The sequence below is a fragment of the Poecilia formosa genome, unplaced genomic scaffold (genome assembly GCF_000485575.1).
Source record: "Poecilia formosa unplaced genomic scaffold, Poecilia_formosa-5.1.2 Scaffold120, whole genome shotgun sequence".
Lineage (NCBI taxonomy): Eukaryota > Metazoa > Chordata > Actinopteri > Cyprinodontiformes > Poeciliidae > Poecilia > Poecilia formosa.
In genome coordinates this window covers 993,079-1,016,263 of record NW_006800059.1, presented here as the reverse complement: position 1 = coordinate 1,016,263, position 23,185 = coordinate 993,079, and the positions used below count along the sequence as shown (strand labels likewise).

Genomic DNA, 23,185 nt, shown 5'->3' with positions numbered 1-23,185 from the left:
AAGTCACATATGTAAAATATGAGCCACATAAGCGATGCATCAGGTTTTTTCCTTTTTACTCTTGAAGCACTGAGCTTATCTATAATATTTTGAAGGTAATACTTTATTTATTAATAATTCAACACAAAATATCATTCAACTTTGAAGTGTAATGTAAAGCTGAAACCAGGTATTTACATATCTGTCATAAAAATACATAACCTATTTTCTTTTTATTTCACTGTCAGGGATTAATGCAGAATGAACATTTTCCTGTACAAGGTGTCCTGGTCTAACAAGAGCAAAAAATATATGTGATGAATTATTTACTGCAGTATAATCTGTATAATGTATTAATAGCTCCTGGACTGTTTTACAATATATTTATAAGAACTACTGTTTGAAATAAAACTTTAAACCTCTGATGAAATGTAACATCTTCAATAAGTATGAAAAGGTTTTACCTTTTCCTGCTTGCAAGATTTAACATTTTCAAAAACTTGGTCAAGCTTTAAAGCACAGACTTGCATACATAAAAGCAAACACGCTTAAGGGATATACATCTTCTGTCATGAACCTTGAATTGTTTACAAGTGTGTGCATCGCTTGCTTGTCTTTGCAGCACAAATCACATTTCTTGACAAATAGAGAGCTTCTACGAGGAATTAGTTCTGATCAGATTAACACTGCTGCTGTTCTTCAACGAGAAAGATTTTCTCAAAACTGCTTTGAGCTTCCACAGTTAGCTGATATTGCATCATCAAAAGTTCAACAATGGATGAAAATAAGATATTACAATTAATTAAATACTAGAAGCAATGATGTTGTTAAAGATTACCAGACCAAGAAACAGAAAAAAATATACATAACCAAAAACATTATTTTTCTTTTTCACATTTAACTTGATTAAGGAAGGGAAGGAAAAGTATTTAAATAAACCTATTGAATAAACCCATCTGGTAGGGCAGTGGTTAATAGGAGAATTAAGACGATAATTGAAAACTTGCTTGACGAGTAATGCATTTCCAAAGCGTTAAAACAACTCAAGCCATGATTAATATACACCTGTCATAACTAATTACATTAATAGTGAAGAATGATTAGGCCAGTCTGACTATGTCTTCCTCTCCACTCATGCCACTCTGTCAAGCTCTGCACTGATGATTAATAGATTCAAGGTGGCACATGGCCTGATGGAGATAAACAAAGAGAGATCATATAAACAACAGAGGAACACATCTGTCATCTCACACTCCTGATTATAAAGTATTTGTAGCTAGAGTTTATGACTTCATTTAAACTATAAATCAGTCTTTTACAAGCATGCTTACATGGTATCATAAAACATGGCCATGGGCTTTAACTGGACAGCACAAACATGTTATAACATATACTCCATATAGGTGTGTGGGTCCAAGTGACTGATAGCCCACACCAAGAAAGGCTCTAAAAGAAGATCACTTTGAATTTGTACAGTGGTATTCCTGATTGATGTCTTGAAAAAAATATCATCCAATTATTATAGCATTCAGTTCAATGTCAGTCTCAACATAAATTAAAATAGCAGGGAAAATGGTTTCACAATCGAGTAATCAGACTTCTTGAAGGGTTATAATTTGCCTGATTTTTACACATCTAGTAACTATTGTTTAGTTCACAGAACATCCATTGATATTCAGGTCCAATTTTGATCTAAATGTTTTCCTTTTATTAAAAAAAGGAGTCCAGCTTTTTTTTTTTCTTGGCTTAGCAAAGAAAACAGCATGAAAGTCATCATTTATTTGTAATAAGTGTTTTGCTTTTTTTTGTTGTTGGTGTTTTTCTCTTAAGATCACGAGCGGATTGGAAAAGATTCATCCTACGAACAGGAGGGGAAGGTCCAGTTCGTTATAGATGCTGTATATGCCATGGCTCATGCTCTCCATAATATGCACAAAGACCTCTGTCCTGGAAAAGTTGGCCTCTGCCCCAAAATGGACACCATCAATGGCACGCTACTTCTCAAGTATATTCGCAATGTCAACTTTACAGGTATGTATGTCTGTTACCTCTAACAGGTTAAATTTAAAACTGCATGCACAACGTTTACTATAAGGTGTTGTGTTGTGCTATATGTGTAAGCTAGACCAAAATATTATTAGACATAAGGTTTTTTAACAAAGCCCATTTTTGTTTGTTGGCATCTGAGGCAACCCGCGGGTCCCATTTTTCAACTTTTCTGTGCACACAAGATGCATACTCAGGGGTTTTATAAGGATCCACTGGTCTTCACTGATTGTAAATTATTCCCAACAAGCATAAAGGCAAAGATCTGTAAGAATCTTAACAATCACCAGAAGAAGAGCATGTTTTATCATAGCTGATGATAAGCAGAAACTTTGCTTTGTGAGATTTTCCTGCCTTATCTTGTCACCATAGAATTGCCCACGCAAGTGATTTCTGACTTCAAGGGCGCTGGCAGCGGAGTTCAAATTGTACAGAAATGAGAATGGGAAGACACTTAACTGACAGCTATTCATCTATTAAGGCCGGAGCCGAATGCTACAAATGACAAAGAAGTTGAGGTTTCATACATATCAAAATATGCAATAAAAAGAACTACCTTTTTGTAGGGTACGACACCTGCTACATACAGTATTTTGACGCATAAGCTGCAGGGGGATTTCTGTCTGATCTGCAGTAATTTTTGTCAGCCAGTCTGTATTCAGCCTTGGTGATAACCAACAATTGTACTAAGCTATAAGTGGTGCTAGTCTCAACTAGTTTCATTAATGCACTGGGCTTTAAAGCAGATATTATCAATGGCATCAGGATATTTTGGAGTAGACCCATAACTTTGTGAGTGGAAGACTGGTGCTGCATTTAGCTCGATTCAAGAACAAAGACATTGCAGTTTTTTTTTCTAGTGGGTGACTCTTACTTCCAAATAGCCCATCCTATTGTCCAAGGGGAGAATATTACTGGAAGCGATCAAGGGTGTAACAGCTCTGCTGCCTAGTTTCCATGCACATCATATTCTGTGCTTTTTCATTCAAGCAGCTGGGCAACCCCATCAGCAGTTGGCCAAAGAGCTTTGCCGTGATCAACAAGCCATCCTCCATCATTTCCAAAAAAAGAGAAGCCCAAAATATGTGTATTCCAAGATAAAAAGAGGCCTTTGTGAATGTTCCCAGAGTCATTCTCATAGCTTCATGGATTAGTATTCAGCAAAAGAGACCAAAAGATGATATTTAAAGGGTGGCACTCGATTCAACAAAATTAGCACTGCAAGATTAGCAACAGGTCATATGCAAAACACGGTAATGTTTACATCTGTGTTGGTATCTGCTGTCACGTGTTGAGCTAATTGCATGTCAGTTGAGCAAAGGGTCATGTGATCAAGCAGAAGGGAAAACAGATGCTTTGTCAATTCTTTAAATTTGCTCCACAGTCACTGATGATTACATAGTGATGGACACATACATCTCTATAAACATTACAGAAGGGGACCTCTGGATGACGGGTAGAGATACATGACCCTAAAGTACATGATAAAAATACTGGAAATTATATTGGAAATGTACAGATACTGGGTCTGGTAAAACAATTCTAGTCCTGTTTAGTTTCAAGAACCATTGTCTGCCACCTGGTAAGGAACAAATTCCACAGTCTTTGTAGGTGGTAAGCTAAAAAAAAAAAAAAAAAATATGTTTTGCATTAGAAATTCCAAATATAACTTTGACAAAACAAGCCTTGCTTCTTTTGACGACGTGCTGTTTTTGGCTTCATAAAAAAAATTCTGCTTTCCATACAAACAAATGAGATATTTAAACATTATCATCTGATCTAGCTCTACATGGTAGCATTTCTTCAGCCACAGCAGCTCATTGCAGTTACACACAGCAGTCGTGTAGGAAATTGGACCAGCAATCTGTTCAATCAGCAAGACAGCTGACAATAGAGTTTGATAAGAGAGACGTCCAACTGGCTGTCCAACAGCCAGATTGTTGATTGTTCATGCAGTTAATCAAATGGTGCAGCTATTCTCAAACTGGAATTTCCATGATACTTATGAAATAAAAAAGTTTCCAGTCTAGCATTTTTCTCAACTTCTTTGTTTGACCTAACAAAATATTTACCAAACTGTTGTCATTTAGGAACAAGATCTGGTAGATTATTTTGGTTGTTTGCTAATACAACAAATTGGCTGAATTTTGTGCAACTAACTACCTATATTAAGGCATCCAAAGTTCCAAATGAGCATCAGAATAAAAAATAAATTGTATTTCCACCCTTTTAAAGGCTATATTGGTGTCGCCAAATAGCCTGATGGGCTGGTTTGAGCATTTTCAGAAAAAGCAGCTCCTGAAATGCTCAGAGACAATTATCTCTTTGAATTAAAGAGATAGAAGAAAACATAAGCAGTGCATGGCAGTTGTATGGATTAAAATTTCTTTTTGATGTCATAGATCAGACTAGACTATGCAGAGTGGTTTATGATTCTGTAACAAGTAACAGTAGGTAAAACAATACTTCATAAAACCAAGTTATGCAGAACATCATCTATGTTTGCATAAGGTGACAACCTTTGAAGAAAATTGACTTCGAGAAGAGAAGGCAAAAGCGGGTGCCTTTCCCGTTGGGAAGAACAGGAAATTGAGGCTGCAATATGCAGAGACTCTTTACAATTGGACAACAGTTGAAAAATAGTTGCCTTCTGTGATAAGTCTTACTTTTAGGTGCTACAGTCAGATGGTAGGGTCACAATTTAGTGTAAGCACAATTTAGTGTACAATTTAATGTAAAAAAAAATGGATCCATCCTGACTTTTAGTTTAGGCAGCTGCTGCTGACCATGCCATTCTCTTTATGACAACCTTTATGTGTACCTTATCTTCTGATTGCTATTTCCATCAGGATAATGTACAATATCCCAAAGCTCAAATCATCTGAAACTTGTTCCCCTTGCATCTCACCTGGTGCTTTTGAGGTACCTTGTTTTACAAAGTTGGTACAGAGAAGAAAGGTAAGAATAGGTCTAAAAATAAAATTATTTTAACTTATATGAATGTTTCTTATGTTAATTTATTGTTAGGAATAGAATACAAAAGTGTAGCTGACAAGCCTGTTTGCTTTATATGTTTTGAACCCAAATGGAAATTGACAGGAAAGTTTAAAGCACTGAAAAAAAGGTTCACTGTTAAGAAAATATACCTTGTCTAATGGCTCCAGAGTGAGTTTATTAGTATAGAAGTAGGTCAGTTCTGTCTGTGCAAAACAAAATCATTGTTGAATCCATCCTGAATCCTAATCATCTTTTCAACAAGACAAGTCAACTCTCAAAGCATGTGTAGGGCTTAAATCTATAACATTGTGTAGTAGCCAAGTGTCATATAATTGAAGGTTTAGATCTTTATGAATGACCAATTTTGTGATGGCATGGTAAATCACTGGACGACTGGACGACAGCAATAAAACCAATGTGTTTTTACAACAGATAGGGTAAGAAAATCAATGCCTCACATTAGTGATGATCTGCCTCATGAACTTTGCTTTTTAAAGCCTTCTAGGACGTGAAGCAAGAATGTAGGATTCTTTGCAGACTATGACTACATATCCACCAAACTGGTTCATCCAGCATCACAAGGATTTTAATCCAAGATGTTGAAAGATGCTGAAAGAGATTACTCGAAGACTTTAAGTGAGGTATTTTGCAGCACCAACATGAAAGACTGGGTTTTGAATAAGCTGTTACTAAAACGATATTTCACTTTAAAGAAGTAAAAACACAATTTATATGTTTAGAGCTGGAACTTTAGGAGTTACCTTGACTTTTTGTTCATTCTTATTTAGTTAGTTATTTTTAGTCACTGTCTGCAAGTTCTGGAAAGGTTATTTCTTGACGACTGTAACCCCTCCCTGTGTCTTCAACCTGGCATCCATTTGGGTATCTCCCCAGATGACTCATCTCCTCCATCCCTTCCTCCCTCCATCCAATCATCCATCCCTTTGATTGCTTCCTTTATTAAATCTTTACATTCATATCTTTGTGGTGGAGTCGTTGCAAGTAAAGTTTCCAGTGCTAAAGTAGAAAGTTGCTTGATGTAAAAAGTTGCCAAATATTTAGTAATAAAGTCTCTTAGGTTGGAGACACTGGCCTTGGATGGGTTCACTTAAAGGAAAAAGAAAATATAATTTTTTCAGTTTCTGACTGGACAGTCAGTTCTGATCACCAGATGACTTTATGGTGCACCTCTGCTATTTTCAATTTATCAGAAAGTCTTGGAGTCCAGCAGCTTTGCTGAGGTTGTAATTTGATCTGATATAGGGATTTCTTTTGTCCACTTGTCAAAATGGAAAAGGCAGAAGACCGTGGCATTTGCATATGTCTGATGTTTGTTGACGTTATTGAGTCAGGAAGATGACTACCTATGAAACCTTACTCACTAGAGTCAAATAAATACAAAGTGTTAAACAACTGGAGCTGTAACATATAGGGCTGGACAATCTTCCAACCACACAAAGTGAAGAAGATTACAAGGAAGTAAATTCATCTTTAAAATTCACAATTAAAAGAGGCATATTGGAGTCACCACATCTCCGTAACAGACATTCATGTTAGGTAATCTTTAACAAGGGTGCTGTTTTTCACCTGCAGGGGTATTTCCCATCCCAACATTAATATGTTCTGACATTCATCTCTACATATTGTTCTGCATAAACCTCCACTGGTACAACAACAGTATAGCTAATCAAGATTTTCTGTTAAATCAAAGCTGTGACCTGATTATTAAACAAATAATTTGTTTACATTTCCTCGCTGAACGTTCAAACAGCAGTGTCTTCCTGCGAAGCTGCAAAGCAATCAATTAAGGCAATCAAGTCTAAAGAAACAAACATCAATTCCCTTTTATTGCTCAGATTGGTAAGACACTTCATAGTAATAGTGACTTCCTGCTGTTGGCTTAGACACGCCCAGACTGGAACAGGATGACACTAATGCAATTAAGAACCTGATGATTTTGATGGACGAGAGTGAATGCAACGGCTGCAGAGACTGGCTAGCATGTTTCAGACCTGAACTCTCAGCTACAAACAACAATCAAAAAGCTGTACTGTGGCCTTTACAAGGGAACAATGTACTCAAATTCTCTATTTTCAAACAAAAGGGAATCGCAGTCATGAATACTTATAAAATGTCATAAAGCTGTGCGTAAATATCAAATTAGTAAAGGTCCATATATAAATATTGTTTTCGTCGGTGTTGCTTTTGATCATCAAAAAGCAATATTAGAAAACTGAGTATTGGGAGACCAAAAATGTATTCCTGCAAGGTAACTGAGGACATGTGTTTAGCCTTTGTTACTTGTTTCAGTATTTTTGATAAGTTTTAATAGAGAATTGAAGGAAATGAAAAGAATAGGTAAATAAATGGACTGGAGATGCTGTTAATGGTGTGTTTATGATTGGATCTTTTCTCTAAATTCAGTGAATCCTTCGTCTCCCACAACACAATTTTATAACAAGTTGTGAAGCTCAAGAGGAGATTATCAATTGCCTTAGAAACCGAAAGCAGATACATGAGAGAGCTCTCAAAGCGGTAATAAAAATCAGTACTGTCATTCGTTAGTGCTGTGTAGGGACCTTGTAAATAACATGCAATGGGGCAACAAGCAGAGCGAATAGAGGGAAGTGACATGGAAACCTAAAGAGATGAGCTCTGGCTCTTCTCAAAAGACCACAACATAATACCTGTCAACATCACTAAAAGCATACTGGAAGCATTAGGAGGTCTTGTTGCAACTTCTTTTTTTTATTTCAAGGCTGTTTGAGAAGAAAATTATGAGTTTTAAATGTGTTGTTCAACACTGAAGTTCACCACTTGTTTCAACAAAACATTTTCTTTGTTCTTTCATGGTTTAGGAATTGCTGGCACCCCTGTGGTCTTCAATGTGAATGGAGACGCTCCTGGTCGCTATGAAATCTACCAATACCAGATCAGCAGCAACAACACAGGATACAAGATCATTGGGCACTGGACAGATCAGCTCCACCTCAATGTATGGACTATTCTTTTGTATTTTACTGTATTGTGTAAACAACATTCTTGACTTTTACATAATCTTGTGGCAATACTTATTGCAGCTACACCAATAGTTGGTGAGATTCTAACATTGTTTTTTAGAAATAAAAATCTGAAATATGAACTTGAGGTTCCATTAGGCCTCCCCTTTATCAACCCTTAATACTCAATAGATGTTTCAGTCCCTTGTAATATTTTCATGTTTAGAGAACAAACTTTTTTGTAAGTTTTCATAACTTTAAGCCATAATCATCAAAATTAACAGGAATATAATCACTTTGTGTAAATTACCTCTGTAGTTCTGTTTTTGATAGCCCTTTGGAGTTGGTAAAATAAATATTTTCAGTACTATTCTGATTTATCAACTTATCCCTATAAGTATACTGAGGTTTAAAAATATGGCAAAGAAAGAGGTGGGGAAATGCAGGAGTGGTTTGTGAAATGAAATAAGTTGCTGAATCAAAAGTAAGGACCTTTCTTGTACCACAAATCCTCTCTCATTTTTTTCAGACTGATGAGATGCAATGGCCAGGTGCAACTCAAGAAGTCCCGTCCTCCATCTGCAGCCAGCCCTGCCGCCCTGGGCAGCGCAAGAAGACAGTGAAGGGGATCCCATGTTGTTGGCACTGCGAGAGTTGTGATGGTTATCAGTATCAGGCAGACACTTACACCTGCAAGATGTGCCGATTTGATTTGCGGCCCAATGATAACCACACCGGATGCGTTCCTATTCCCATTGTCAAGCTGGAGTGGAGCTCTCCTTGGGCAGTCATTCCTGTCCTGATCGCGGTGCTGGGCATCATAGCCACTTTGCTAGTGGTTGCTACGTTCGTTCGCTACAATGACACGCCCATTGTGAAGGCATCAGGTCGAGAACTGAGCTATGTCCTGTTGACGGGCATCTTTTTGTGTTATGCCACGACTTTCCTCATGATCTCCACCCCGGATGTCTTTGTATGCTCACTGCGCAGGATTTTTCTTGGGCTGGGGATGAGTATAAGCTATGCAGCGCTGCTAACCAAGACAAATCGGATCTACAGGATTTTTGAGCAGGGCAAGATGTCTGTCAGTGCTCCTCGATTCATCTCTCCAGCCTCTCAGTTAGTCATCACGTTCAGCTTGATATCGGTGCAGCTTCTCGGGGTGTGCATCTGGTTCGGGGTCGATCCTTCACAAGCCATCATCGACTATGAGGACCAGCGTACAGCCAATCCTGAAATGTCCAGAGGTGTACTAAAGTGTGACATATCAGATCTGTCTCTTATCTGTCTGCTGGGCTATAGCATGCTTCTGATGGTCACCTGCACAGTTTATGCAATCAAAACGAGAGGAGTTCCCGAGACATTCAACGAGGCCAAGCCCATTGGCTTTACCATGTACACCACCTGCATTGTTTGGCTGGCCTTCATCCCCATCTTTTTTGGAACTTCACAGTCAACAGAAAAGGTAAAATGTCTAAATCAAATTCAGCAAAACCCCAAATAAATAGCAAAGTTTGCACAATTTATAGAGCAGTTTTGTCTGTACAAAATTGCACGTTTTTGAATTTAGAACAAATCAGTAAATGCGCGTGTACATGTTGTATGGAAGTTTTTCATTTGGACTCCTCTTATGTTTCTATTGCACCTGATTGTGATGAAAATGCCTGCTTAAATTATGTTTTTGTGTAAGATCAGCCTCTTGTGTTTGTGAATGTCGCCACCATTTATCACAAGCTGATAGGCTGTGAGCTCCGCTGAGGGGATTACAAGGCTTTTAGAGCCGGATTGTCAGGATGATTCATTCACCTCGAATTTCCTTGGATATGATTTCTTTACTTGTGTTTCCATAAATATTCACTGAGTGGGAAAACAAGAGTCAGCAATCAACTTATATTATTGCAAACACCCGTAGATGTTGTGAAATTGGACAGAACCGCTGTAGCTGGTGATTGTTGTTGTCAGCTAAAAGTGAATCATAAATTATCTCTTACAAGTCCTAGTTCTGAGGTTGTGAAACACAGATGTACACTAGAAAGCACGGAGAAGAGAAGTAAAATTGCAGTAGTAGCAGAAGCTTTAGAATGAGCTGTGCAAAGCAACAAACCTAATAGCAACCATTAGATTGTCTATTGTTTAAATATGTGCGATTTACCAAAGAAAACACACTGTACAAACAGTCCCTTTAAAACGTTTGCCACATCTTTTACATATTTTTCTTTGTGAACTTTTACACATTTTGCAATGCTCCACCATAACTTGACATTTTAAAATACATCAACAAAAATAATGCATTATTGTGAAGTGAAAAAAGAAACCGGATGCAATGTTTTATTTTTTTTATATTCTGCCTCTTGTACCCACTGCCTTGTGGACCAGATTTTTTTGTAATTACAGATAAAAGATTTTAACCTTTTGTACACATCTAACGACTGGGCTTGTAACCCATTTTTCTTTACAATATAGCTCAAGCTCAGTCCTCTTTTAATGTAGGTCAGTGAACATGAAATCTTGCCAGAGATTCTCTGTTGGATTTAGGCCTGGGCTTTGACTCGGCTACTAAAACATGACTATTCTACTGCAGCTCTGGTTGTACTCTATATATTGTGCAGTTGTACAGACAGAAGGTATTGCTCACCCCCTGTTTCAAGTCTCTCACAGGCTTTCTTCTAGGTTTGCCTCGGAACAGTTTTGCTGACCTCCCACCGTGAAAGCATTCACACTGCATATTGCTGCCATTACCATATTTCAGTTTTCTGCTTAGTGCAATTTACAACTTTATTTATACACTACACATATCTAAAGATAGCTAGCAACAGCTTGGAACTGTACAGCATCATTAAAACATGTAATTTAACATTTTTTGTTGAATATTATGATGCCAGAATAAGTTACAATCAATACATGTTTTCCTCATTCTTCTCTTGGTTGTCCATTGTAAGAATGTTCCTTCACCTTAGCTTCTCAGCCTCCAAGCATACATAAGCTGTTTGCACCGAGGGTATAGTAGAATCTAACTGGAGAGGGCTGAATACAAGTGTATGCCACTTTTAGCATTCGTTTGATGAAAAATTCTAGAACCATACACATTTTCCTTCCACAATTATGCAATACTTTGTGTGCTTATAGTTGTAATGATATAGGTATAAATGCTTGCAAGTCCAAGTTTTATGGCATGGCCAGTTCATGAGAATATGCTATTTGCTTTGAATAAATAACTGCATTCAACAAAATTTCCAACATTATAAGGTCTAGTCCAGCAATATGTTGTTTGTTCCTATAAGTAAGCAAAAGGTATTTTTTCCCCTAAATATTCAATTTATTGGTTTTTTTTACCCTTGAAAATATTTGTTTTCAAGAAATGTTAGGTATGATAAATACTTAGAATTTTAAAGTTTGCAAGGTTCACTGAGTCCTATTTCCTGTCAATATGCTTTGCTCGTGGGGTATTCTTGGTGCAAATAGAACTGCTCTCTAAACCTGGAATGCCACAAAGAAGCCCTAGAATTTCATATTGGTTTCTGCTCTCAGCTCTTTACCTTCACTGTCCCAGTGGAGCAGATTGACCATCATTTGAGGGTGTCCAGAAAGATTTATGTCAGTAGGTCCTATGAAAGTGGACAAGGGTCTTGGCTCCCTTCAGAGAGTGACTTCACTCTGTACTCCAGAGGGCTGGCAATATTGTTCTGAATTCACCCCGGGGCAAGAGTAATCTTCTTGGGAGATTACAACACTCGCCCTCTATCACCAAAAAATGCTCATGTGCTGTTTGCAGTATGATGGAATACATGGATTTATCGCTTCCATCTCCATGTGTCATCTGAAGGTGTTTTTTCCAAAACGACATGAACTTTGGGGTCTTAATTTTTGTCGGGCTTCAGCCAAGATTAAAATTTTCTTCAAAGATATTAAAAGCCACAGCTCACTATTTAGATTTGCTCTTGCACTTCATGGGAATGATTTTGCATATCTATTGTAATTAAATGTGTTATTCCGATATTTTTGGTTGCTAAAGTAAAGCTACATCAATTGACTATCAAAACATCAAGACATCTGTGACACTCAGATGTCACAGATGTCATAAATGATGTAATAAAATGGAAATAAACAATACAATTAAATAAACATTGTGCATAGCTAAATTATGCAATCAACTTAACTAAAGACAAATCCAATTTCTTGCTAAAATCCAATCCATAACCTTACGGAAATGTTTTGCAAATGACTGAAATAAAAAGAAAAACATATCAGCTGATTAACACGCGCACAAATTCTGTTCCACGTTTGACCTTTAGATTTCAAATCTAATGCTGGACTTGAATAAAAATCAAGAGTCAAGAGTCAAGGCATCCTCATCAAACCTAGTCCATATAGAATAACATATGTTAGACTTGAATATGCAGATCATTATTAACTGTTGCCATGTGGTCTGAAATCCCTCTTAGCTATTTCTGTGTCAAATAATTTGTTTCTGATGACTCTAATTGTAATGACAGGCAGAACCCTTGGCTTTTTTTTTCTTTGAAAGATGTCTCTCAGCTGTGTTTCCATTGCCTTGTGTTCATTAACATTAGAGAGGATGTAATGCAACAGGAGGCAAGTCACTCGTCCATTTCTTCCTATTTTTCTAAGAGGATATACTAAAGGAACTGTAAGCCACCTCGGCATATTTCTGAGGAAATTATATAATTGTTCAAGAGTCAAAAATCAGCAGGCGATTTTTACAGTTTTAGGTCAAATAGGAAATCAAATTATTTGCTATTTGCTAAAATCCATACTTATAATAGAGACATTTTAAAATCTTTATTTATATTCAGAAGTGCACAAACCTTGTGTAACAGTGTCAGACTTACAGGTTGCCTTGATGATCCACACATCTTAGTTTTGTCCTCTAATTTTCTATCAGATTAAAATCAGGACTTTGTGATAGCCACTACAAAATATTTACTTTCTTGCCACTTTATGACTAAATTTCTGTGGTATTGTCAGCTAATTTTGTGTTTTGGGAAATCTACTTGAAGCCCAACATTTTAACTCACTGCTGTTTAAGATGTTGCTTCATATTTTCACATCATTTTCATCCCATTTATTTTGTGTAGTGCAAAATAAATGCACTACAATATAATATTATTATATTAGACTCACATATAATAATATTTCAGTTTTGGTACTTAATAGCTTGGCTGGTATTCTCAGATTTAAAATATTCACCTTTTATTCCCTTCAAATGTAATAATGGTTATTATGGCCAACCATTTTATTTTTGCTTTATTTTAAAGTTCCTCGTCCCCATGTGCATTTGCAAATGATATTCTGGGTTTTTATCTTATTGGACGTAAAGTCTGCTTCTGGGAAAAGTCATAAAACACTGTCTAAAAAATTAGTAGAAGAAAAAGGTAATGCAACTTGACTTTATGTAATTTACATAAATATTGGCTTTTATCTGTACATACATATCATTTGTAGTATAGATGTGGAATGTCTGCACTAATAGAAACTACCGTAATTACTATAAAAATATGTTGTATTATTTCTCCCAAATGTGCAAGATTAGATCATTCTCAAAACTCTGTGAATAGATTTGCCTCTAAAACTGCATTCTCATCTAATATATTTTTTTTCTCCTCTTTCTTTCACTTTCACAACACAGATGTATATCCAGACAACAACCCTGACAATCTCTGTCAGCCTCAGTGCATCGGTTTCCCTGGGAATGCTCTACATGCCGAAGGTCTATGTGGTTCTCTTTCATCCAGAGCAGAATGTGCCCAAGCGCAAGCGCAGCCTGAAGGCCGTGGTCACTGCAGCCACCATGTCGAACAAGTTCAACCCCAAAGGAGGCCTGAGGCCAAATGGAGAGGCCAAGTCTGAACTCTGTGAAAGTCTGGAAACACAAGGTTTGTAGAACACTCCATTGTTGGAATGAAGAGATGGGAAATGCAAATGTTTGTATAAAAACCTGATTCCAAGCTGAAACATGTCAGGCACAACTATAGCTGTTAAATTAGTCACACCCTTTGGACCTTTTCACATTTTTCTTCACCTACAGAACAGTACAGAACAGTGAAGTGGAAGTAAAGTGGTAAATACTGAAAGTAAAAATCTAAAAAGTGTGGGGTATTTTTATTTAGCCCCCGTACGCCAGTAACCCTTCGTAAAATCCAGGGACACTAATTACTTTCACTCACACTTGATAACTTGTTAGAATGTGTGTATTCTAATCTCACTAAAAACACTCTGTTCTGTGAGGTAGAAAGTGGCTTGACTACTTTTAGTCATGCACTCCACAATCCTGTCTTGAATGAAAGAGTAGCAAGACAAAAGCAAAACACTGTGTGAAGGAAAACTAACAATGCACATCTCCATGAACACTGTTATTATGGTAAAACATGGCAGTGGCTGCATAACACTGTAGGGTTTATCTCTAGCGGGGACAAGGAAGCTGGTTAATGGATGGAGCTAAATACAGACCAGTCATGAAGGAAACCCATTAGAGACTGTAAAACACTTGATACTGGAGCGGATGTTCATCCCCTTACAGTACAAAATTAAACACACAGTCAAAGTTGGCATTTAAAGCAAATGAATGGGTCATTGCAAGTCAGACTACATCTGTTACTAAATGCTCTTATTCCAGTGTGACTCAGCTTGGTCTATTTTTGCAAAGTGTCTTAACAGATATGCAAAGCTAGAGACATGTCAAAAAAGACTCCCAGGTGTAATTGCAGTAAATGGTTGTTCAACAAAGTATTAACTTTAGAGGGGCTGAATATAAAAGCAAGACACTTTTCAGATTTTCTTTTTTTATCCTTCCACAAACATTTGAGGATTATTTGTTTTTGGTCTTAAAATATTCTCTCTATTATTCTTGATTATTTACTTGATCAGCTTGAAATCTTGGGAACATTTTCCAGTAAAAGGTGGGCTCTTACTAGCTCAGAAATTACTTGAGAATTTGAAAGCGTGATATTTGGCTCGCAGTATTTTACTTTTTTTTTTTTTTACAGAGTTACAAATTCGCGTTGTGAGAGAAGATCTTTTTAGTCACTAAGACGGTGTGTATGAGTAGGCAGTCTTGGTGTGGGGACAGGCTTAAATCCAATCAGGCTCCCACATTTGGTCTGACGACTGGGGGTTCTGATTTTATGCTTCGACAAGTTGAAATGTACATAGTGATGTGTTTTAGGATGACCAAGCCTGCGCCCACACTTGCATGCCTAGTTTCTTGTGTGTCTGAGAACAGAGCTGTTCCATCTTATCCAATTATAGAGCCCATTTGCTGGCGAGGACTCTCACCCCCCACATCTGAACTGTGAATCTAACAACTGCTCTTTGTGCTTATGTGTCAGACTGTATTGAGGGAGGGGAGCCTGGTGAGGGACTTTAGACTCCCAGGTAATGAGATTAGTTAATGATTTTGCCCTTTTATTAATTTGTTACCACTTTTCTTCTGTTAATTTCTTCAAATGTTCAACACCTCTGAAACACTTGCTTGCTGCTGCACTGTGTTGAATGAGTGTTGGCTACTATGGAGCATCCTGGATGACTCAAGCCAGCAATCACACTCCGTAATACAGCAGTGAAAATAAATATTGAACACGCAAAAAATCTTTCTCATTTAATATCTTTCTAATGAGGTTATTGGCATGATGTGCTCACCAGATGTTGGTAACAACCTAAGTAGTTCACACATATGGAGAAATCAACCAAAATTGATCGGGGAATCTCTTCAAGGGCTTCTTTCTTATAGGAGATTCTCCTGTGACCTTTTCAGTCTCTGTGGGAAATCGTGTGACGTGCTTTGCTTTGCAATACAAGGTTACTAAAGCCATAAGAGGGCTCTTTGTTTTCACCTATGTTGAGATATTTCTTAAGTGCAACCTGGGCAATATGGCAAAGACTAAACTAGCTGATTGAGCAAAATTGCTTTCTAAATTTTGACAGATTCAAACTGTTTTCTTGGCTTTCTATTCATTTTTGCTCCTCTTTTGCCTCATGTTCTCAATACATGTTGTTACTTGTATCATTTAAATTTGTTACATCTAATTCATGGAATATGTTTTCCATTTAATACTATATGTAGAGTACATGAGTTGTTACCAACATATGGTCTGAATTTAACTTCAATAGCCATGTTAGAAAATGTTCTACAGATTTTTTACCAAAAAAAGTGTTGATGTGCTTAAAACTTATTTTCTCCACTGTATGAGAGCAACACACATGAGCATGAAAGGAAAGTATCGCCCCCTTCCTAAATTAATGACCTAAGTCATTATTTTGCCAAAAGTCTGTGTGTGTGTGTGTGGGGGTGTGTGTGTGTGTGTGTGTGTGTGTGTGTTTTACATTTAAAAAAAAACCTTTTGGAAAGAAAGAGGTGGTGATTTTTTATTTTTTTTATTTTTTTATTTTTTTGCGAAATTTACTTTTGGCAAAAAATGACTCAGGCCATTGTTTTAGGAAGGTGACAATATGTGTATGATGTTTAAAAAGACACTCAGCATGGTAAAGCCAGTGAATGCAGGAAGATGACACCACTTTCCCTGAAAGCACAAGACAAGCGACAGTCATGTGTCCCCCTGTAATTTGTTTCTCTGCTGACAAAAGAGGAATTTGTGGTAATGAGACAACAACAACAATAAGAGTGAACAAGAGAAGACAGATGGGTCTGCCAGGTTCAATTCTTTCTGGACCATCTATTCTTTATCTTGGCCTTGCAGCACATAAATATTCAAATAAGGTTCATTTATCAATGCTTCTCCAGAATGAGATGCTTTGGATGAAGTGGCGAGAATCCCGCCTTCCATTCCCACGCCAAACATGGCTCTGACAAAAATAGAGAAGTGTTTACTATTAAAAATCATTCCTTCTTTTTTTTTTTTTTTTTGTGCCCATCCTGGCTCTCAACTTTTCTCCGATTCTGATTTTCCCTTCTGACATATTCAATCAGCCAAGGCTGTTGTGGACAGATTGGTTGTATGATTACCACCACTGAACATGCTCACTGAGGGATGTTTATTTAAAAAAATAAAATAAAATAAAATAAATATGACACATCGACCAGATGCGGTTAAACATGACACGTGACGACGTTCAGGATCTATAGCAGATTTGTGTTTTGTAAAGTTTGGTAAATCAAGAGATTCATCATTTTCCATATAATTATTTTATTCTACAGCTGAAACAACACTCTGAGAAATAAAAAGTAGTAAGGGATTTTATCATCTCATAATGTTCAGTGTCCAATAAAACAATTCCTCTGATCTTGTAGTAATTTAACTTTTCAAACGACCAATTCACTGACTTTTGCATGCTTTGCTTGGTGCACACAGAACTCACAGGTCCTTTGCATGCAGTGAAAGACTGGCACTAGAATGACTCCTGCATTTAATGCAACTGCTGTGATATGCTGATTGCCCCCTTATAATGCATTTATGATACAGTTGGATAATTACAAAAACAGAAAGCTGATTTTGTGAATTATGCAAACTGTTGCATATATAATCACACTGAAATTGCTTTTGGCATATCTAACGGGTTTATTTTGTCTTTTTACAACATTTTAATATTTGTATAAGCAGGGAAGATGCATTGTGGGTTAAAATTGGATTTACAAGAGTGTCCAGAGACAAAAAGTCTCTACAATAAAACACACAAAGCAAAAGTTAACACCCTCAAAACAAAAAAAAATATTATTAGACAATATGCATAAATTAATCACGTTGGAATTTTTTTATTTCCTAATATTATAAAAGCTTATTAGCACAGATATATTGTTAAAATACATGTGGAAGTTTGCACCAAAAAAATTGACAGCAATTATAAGGTTGTGACTGTCTTTTTACTGTTTTTTGAGAAGGGCATAAATCAATTTTGACGTGCTATTTTCATTGAAATGTATATAAAACCACCTGGACAGTTAAGTTCAGTCCTGACATTTCCTACAAGGGACCAACTTCAAGGTTAAATGTAAACGTAAATCTGCTAGCAGCTTTGGTCTGGACTGCAGACCAAAGCTGCAGTCCAGCTTTGGTCTGCAGCTGGACTGCAGCTTTGCAGTCCAGCTGCAAAGCTGGACTGCAGCTGGACTGCAGTCCAGCTGCAGTCCAGCTGCAGCTGCAATGATGCATCATTGCAGATGCATCATTGCATCTGCAATGATGCAGATGCAATGATGCATCTGCATCATTGTTTGCAGATTATATCTGGATTTTGGTATCATTTAGGTAGCATGTGTAATGGTTCATTTCATTGCATTTTCCTCATTACAATTGTTATGATAAAAGTGTTTTTAAATTGTCTGGCATGTTGATCTTTCACACTTTCCCAAAGGCTTCAACTTTTGTCATCAGTTCACTTGACAGTTTTCTCATTTTCTGATGACAGAATTCTTTGCCAAGTGTCTGAATGTTACCTATTGAAATCCAGCTTTAAAGGCACATATGGTTTCTGCTTTCTCTTAATGTTATACTGAAGTTTATCTGTGGGATTTGCAGGAAAATAGACGGCTAGACAAACAAAGCAATATTTTATTTTTTTTGTAAATTAATATTTTTGCACACAGCATAACAGAAATAGGATTTAAAAAAAAAGAATGACAAATAAGACACGTTTATCTGTTTCTAATATCAAAGCCTAATTATTGCAATATGCAGTTCATTTTGGTGCTTTGGGCTCTAAGGTCTGTTTACATAACATGCTGGAAAAAAAACCCCCAAAAAAACTAAATCCTGAGCAGCACTACCAATTTAAAAATTCCCATCTTAATGCTCAGCGCTGATGGGAAGTTTTTACGAAAATGCAGTTTTACATCAACACCCGTGTTATCAGAATTAGTTCCACCTGTGCTTGGTTAATGAAGTCATCTATAAATAGAGCCTCACATCAATCTGTATTCCCACGATGTGGATTTTTAAAGATTACACTCCCACGCCTATTTCAGGCTCGCCCGTTTCATTTCAATTTTAACCCTCTGCTTTTTTTTCTCACCCTCGTTTGCAGTGCTTGCCTCAAAGCAGACATACATAAGTTACAGCAATCATGCCATCTAAGACGGAGACAAATCCTGAGAGAGGAGCAAAGGCCTGCAGGGGGAGGAATCACCTGTTTTAAGGGATCACTGGAATTTTGATGGAGAACTTTGATGTTGCTGCTGCAAAACAAAGGACTGGGAAAGAATCATGGAAATTACTCACTCAAAAAAGGATGCCATATTTTTCTAGAGAATAAGGCTCAAATGCCAGATTAATATTAAATCAGTATATTGCAGAAATGAGATGGAAGATGTAAGAGAGCTTAAATAGAGAGGGACTCTCCTTCTCCGGCTCTTTTTGAGACGTGAGAGAGCTGATTATTGACGTTTTTGAATCGTGCTGAGAAGAACACCTGGAGTTTGTAGTATGTTTTTTTTTCTTCTTTTTTTTCTGGAGTGTATAGCACAGAAAACATCAGTTCTCTATAAAGCTGAACCATGTCATTTTTGCAAAATAAGAGTATTCTGTTGTTTGTTTTTCCCTCATTTTCTTTTTTTTTTACTCAAACGCGGTTGACAAGATGAACCATTATAGAAACGTAGTACTTTCCATTACAGTGAAGTTAAAAGCTGCAGTTCTCTTCATACTGTACATGCCTTACTACAGCACACTCAGTATTCCTTCATGAACTAACCACATGTGAAAGACATGAAAATAAAGCAGTGGGGTCACAGTCCAGTTGTCTGGTAAAACATTCATAATGACAATGATGACATCGTCACAATCATCTTGGGAAACCTCCCGTACAGTCCCAGAGCATGCTAATGGGAACATCCCGTGTACTGTGCTGTGTTTTCAGTGTCTTTGGAATGCAACGTTGTCACATTTGTCATTCACGGTAAAGATGTCATTTTGAGCCGTTGCCTGCCTGGCAACCCTCTGCTGGACAAGAGAGCAATCATACTCAAAAAGAGGCACAACTGCAATGCAATCTGATTTTTTTTTTTTAAACATCAGTTTCCGCTCCATACATGTCAGCAGACTTGATAATGCATATTTTCAGCATAAACAAAATGGTCCTTATTTATCTTGCACTGACAGAACCTGTAGGAAAGACAAGGAAAGTTATCTGATTGTTCAGATTTTACCTCAGCCAGCACTCATTGTTTTTGACAGAACCGGGTTATTAGGATGGAGTCTATTTCTCTTTGTGTTTCTTCCGATGTTGAAGACGCAGTGCAGAATTTTGCCCTGCGTTTAGAAATATTAATTCACTCTTATCTCAGTGAAGCAGAAATAGTACATTATAGACAGCCAACAGTATTTGCACCTAAATGCAGGGTTTAACAAAACGGTTGGTTTGCTATGATAAGAAACCTCAACATATCAGTGTTTTGCACATGTTTTAAAATGTAAATCTAACGATGGGTAATAAGCAGGAGACTGAATACACAGGGCAGCATTAAATAGTTTGCAGTTTTTGTTTTGTCACATAGCATTTTGCCGTATTTCTCGTTTTTGATGTCATCTGTGATCAGTGAGGTCTTCATTAGCATTTCTAGAGGCAAGTATGGTTTACATAAGCTAGAGTAATTGAGATCTTTCATCCAGAAAAATGAAAATGTTAAACTAGACTAGTAAAGAAATTGGTGTTGGACAATTTTCCTTTCAGCTGACTCAGGTTGTTGGAACAGAAAACAAACTGGCTCAGCTTTTCATAGCCTCGTTATCTTAAACTAAAGATGAACCAGAATGAGGAAAACGTCCTTTCATCAAGCACAATCTCGCTCCTTGCAAAAGTTTACATACGCATAGAACTTTTCCAAATTTTATCATGTTATCATGAATTTTATGTGATAGTTTTAAACCAGCAGAAAAAAGTGCATATTTGTTAAAAGAATAAAAATTAAATGTGATTTTCTAAAGGCATCGACTATGATGCCTTTAGAACTGTTGGTCTTCTTCTGTCATGCGTCGCCACCAGCTGTGCACATCTTGTATGTAAAGACACTGATTATTTTGGGCAAAATGCAGAACTTCAAGTTTAGTTGTATTTCATGGAAAGTGTCTGTGAACATAAATATTCAATTATGAAGAATCTCTGTCCCAGTTCCAAGTCTTTTGCAGATTTTTTTTTTCTTCCAGGTTTTGTCTTGCATTGAGCTCCTTCCTCCTTCCCTTTCGTTGATCTCCGTAAGAAGGCATCCCCATAGCGTGATGCTCACGGTGGATATCGTGAGATATATAGATCATAAAGTTCACATCTGTGTGCTAAAACATATTAACACGCAAGGGGAATCAATTTAATAATTGGATCACTGGTGATGACACTTGCTTCACAATATTCTATTTAAGGATGTCAGAAAAAAAGGCAGCTCATTGTAAATGTAAAAAATTAAGTAAAGGAAAAAGGCGGATTCCCCTAATTAAATGTTACTCTTAGTTGCCATCTGTGACATACACTCAAACAGGGATTCTTGTGAGAATGTGAACAGCCAGGAGACATATGTGATGAGCTTGGTGCCCTTTCAGTATGATCTGCTCTAACTAGACAGAGAGTGACTATCTGGCTATGCGAGTCTTATCACTGACGTTTGTCACAGAAGGTCTGGAACCAGCATTTCTGGCTCGGCATTATAACTCTTAATTGGGATGACCTAACCTTCAGCGTAGAGAAACTGTCCATCTTTATCTCTAGACCCTCCCAAAGATCCAGCTGGGTGAAAATACAACAAATCTCCCAAAAGTCCAACCAACAACTGCAAGAGGAAAACTGGATACACTTTTGTTTCAGGTTATACAAACAATTAAAGAAAAAAAAGTCTCAATTTCATCTAACACTCGTCTGAATTTAACTGAGCAAATAGGTCTGAGCTTTTAGTTTGGATAGTTACTGCATGGACAACCGTCTTACAGTAACATGTTGTTTCATTCTAGCTGATGTAATGAGAAGCTTCTCATTTCTAAAAACAACTATGTGGAAAGACATCCTGTGGAAAGTCTATACGATATCTAAGCAAATTACAGAAGCTAATAAGATTGGATTGAGTGTTGTCTAACACATTATACAAAAAAATACTGGAGGGATAGTGGGGAACTGTTGAGTTTGATAATGAAATGTGGTCAGAAAAAAAAAACCTGAATGTTTAAGTAATTGGTGATCACAAACACTTGGTAACATCCAATCGAAGAAGAATAGTTGAATTCAGGGGAATAGTAGTGAAAGTAAGAGCATTTCCACAACCGTAATGTGAAGGAAACCCAAGGAACAGAACAAATGCAGGGCAATAAAAAAAACCCACTAGTGACTAACTGAGAAAAATGCCACACTTTGCAAAGGATAATAAAAATGATCAGATTAATCCAGATTTGTCATTTTCCAGTAATGGGCAAATCAGGGTAAGACGAGAGGCAGATTTAGTGAAGCGCCTCTCATGCTTAGTGTTTACTATACAGGTTTGTGTCGTTTCAAATTTGCATTTGAAACAACATCTGGGGTTGATGTTGGTTCAGGTTCAGTACCATAATGAGGTCGGACGATTATTTGAATATGCTGTATGATCAGGTCATTCCACCAATAGATTGTTTCTTCCCTGATGACACTGGAACATTCCAAGATGACGATGCCAAGATTCATCAGGCTGAAACTGTAAATGAGTGGTTTAGTGAGCATCAGAGATGATTTTTACACACAGACCCGTCTCTACAAAGACCAAACCTTAACACCATTGAAAATCTCTATGGCGTTCTGGAGAAGGCTTTGCAAACACACATCACACCTTTTGAATTTTGTTTGGTATAAAAACATACATTGTTTTTTTTTTTTTTTAAAGCTGGTGTTGATCCATCAGATAAAGCTCAATAAAAATATATTGGAATTTGTGGTTGTAACATAGCAAAATGTGGTAAAGTTAAAGTATGTAAATGTTTGCAAGACAAAGTAGATGCAATAATAGCAGCCCGCCTGTCTTGTTCTACAGAATCCACCGGAGTCCTGGTGTCTCTGTCTCTAATATGCATTTGAAAGCTATTTTTATGCCTTTCTGCCATCTGGCAATCACAAATAAATAAAACATACTAATAATAGTTTCAGGAAGTAAATGTTACTTCTGCTTGATAAATAAGGGCCAGTGCCTTCATCCTGTGCCTCCTGCCAACTACTTCTGCCATCCTATTTTTCACTGTCGTGTTCAGTGT

The 23,185-nt window shown here is 37.1% G+C and overlaps 1 protein-coding gene across 2 annotated transcripts in view; it reads left to right on the top strand.

The window, feature by feature from the left end:
• Positions 1 to 22,285, top strand: part of grm4 (glutamate receptor, metabotropic 4) — a 170,773-nt gene extending 148,488 nt beyond the window's left edge. The window contains exons 7-12 of one of the 2 annotated variants that reach the window (XM_016675731.1): positions 1,810 to 2,010; positions 7,881 to 8,017; positions 8,551 to 9,486; positions 13,669 to 13,915; positions 15,368 to 15,413; positions 19,017 to 22,285. In XM_016675731.1, coding sequence (XP_016531217.1) covers positions 1,810 to 2,010; positions 7,881 to 8,017; positions 8,551 to 9,486; positions 13,669 to 13,915; positions 15,368 to 15,405 — 1,559 coding nt within the window. In that variant the 3' untranslated portion in view covers positions 15,406 to 15,413; positions 19,017 to 22,285. The remainder of the gene's footprint in view (positions 1 to 1,809; positions 2,011 to 7,880; positions 8,018 to 8,550; positions 9,487 to 13,668; positions 13,916 to 15,367; positions 15,414 to 19,016) is intronic. The other variant, XM_007560794.2, reaches the window with a different exon arrangement.
• The last annotated feature ends 900 nt before the right edge of the window (positions 22,286 to 23,185 follow it).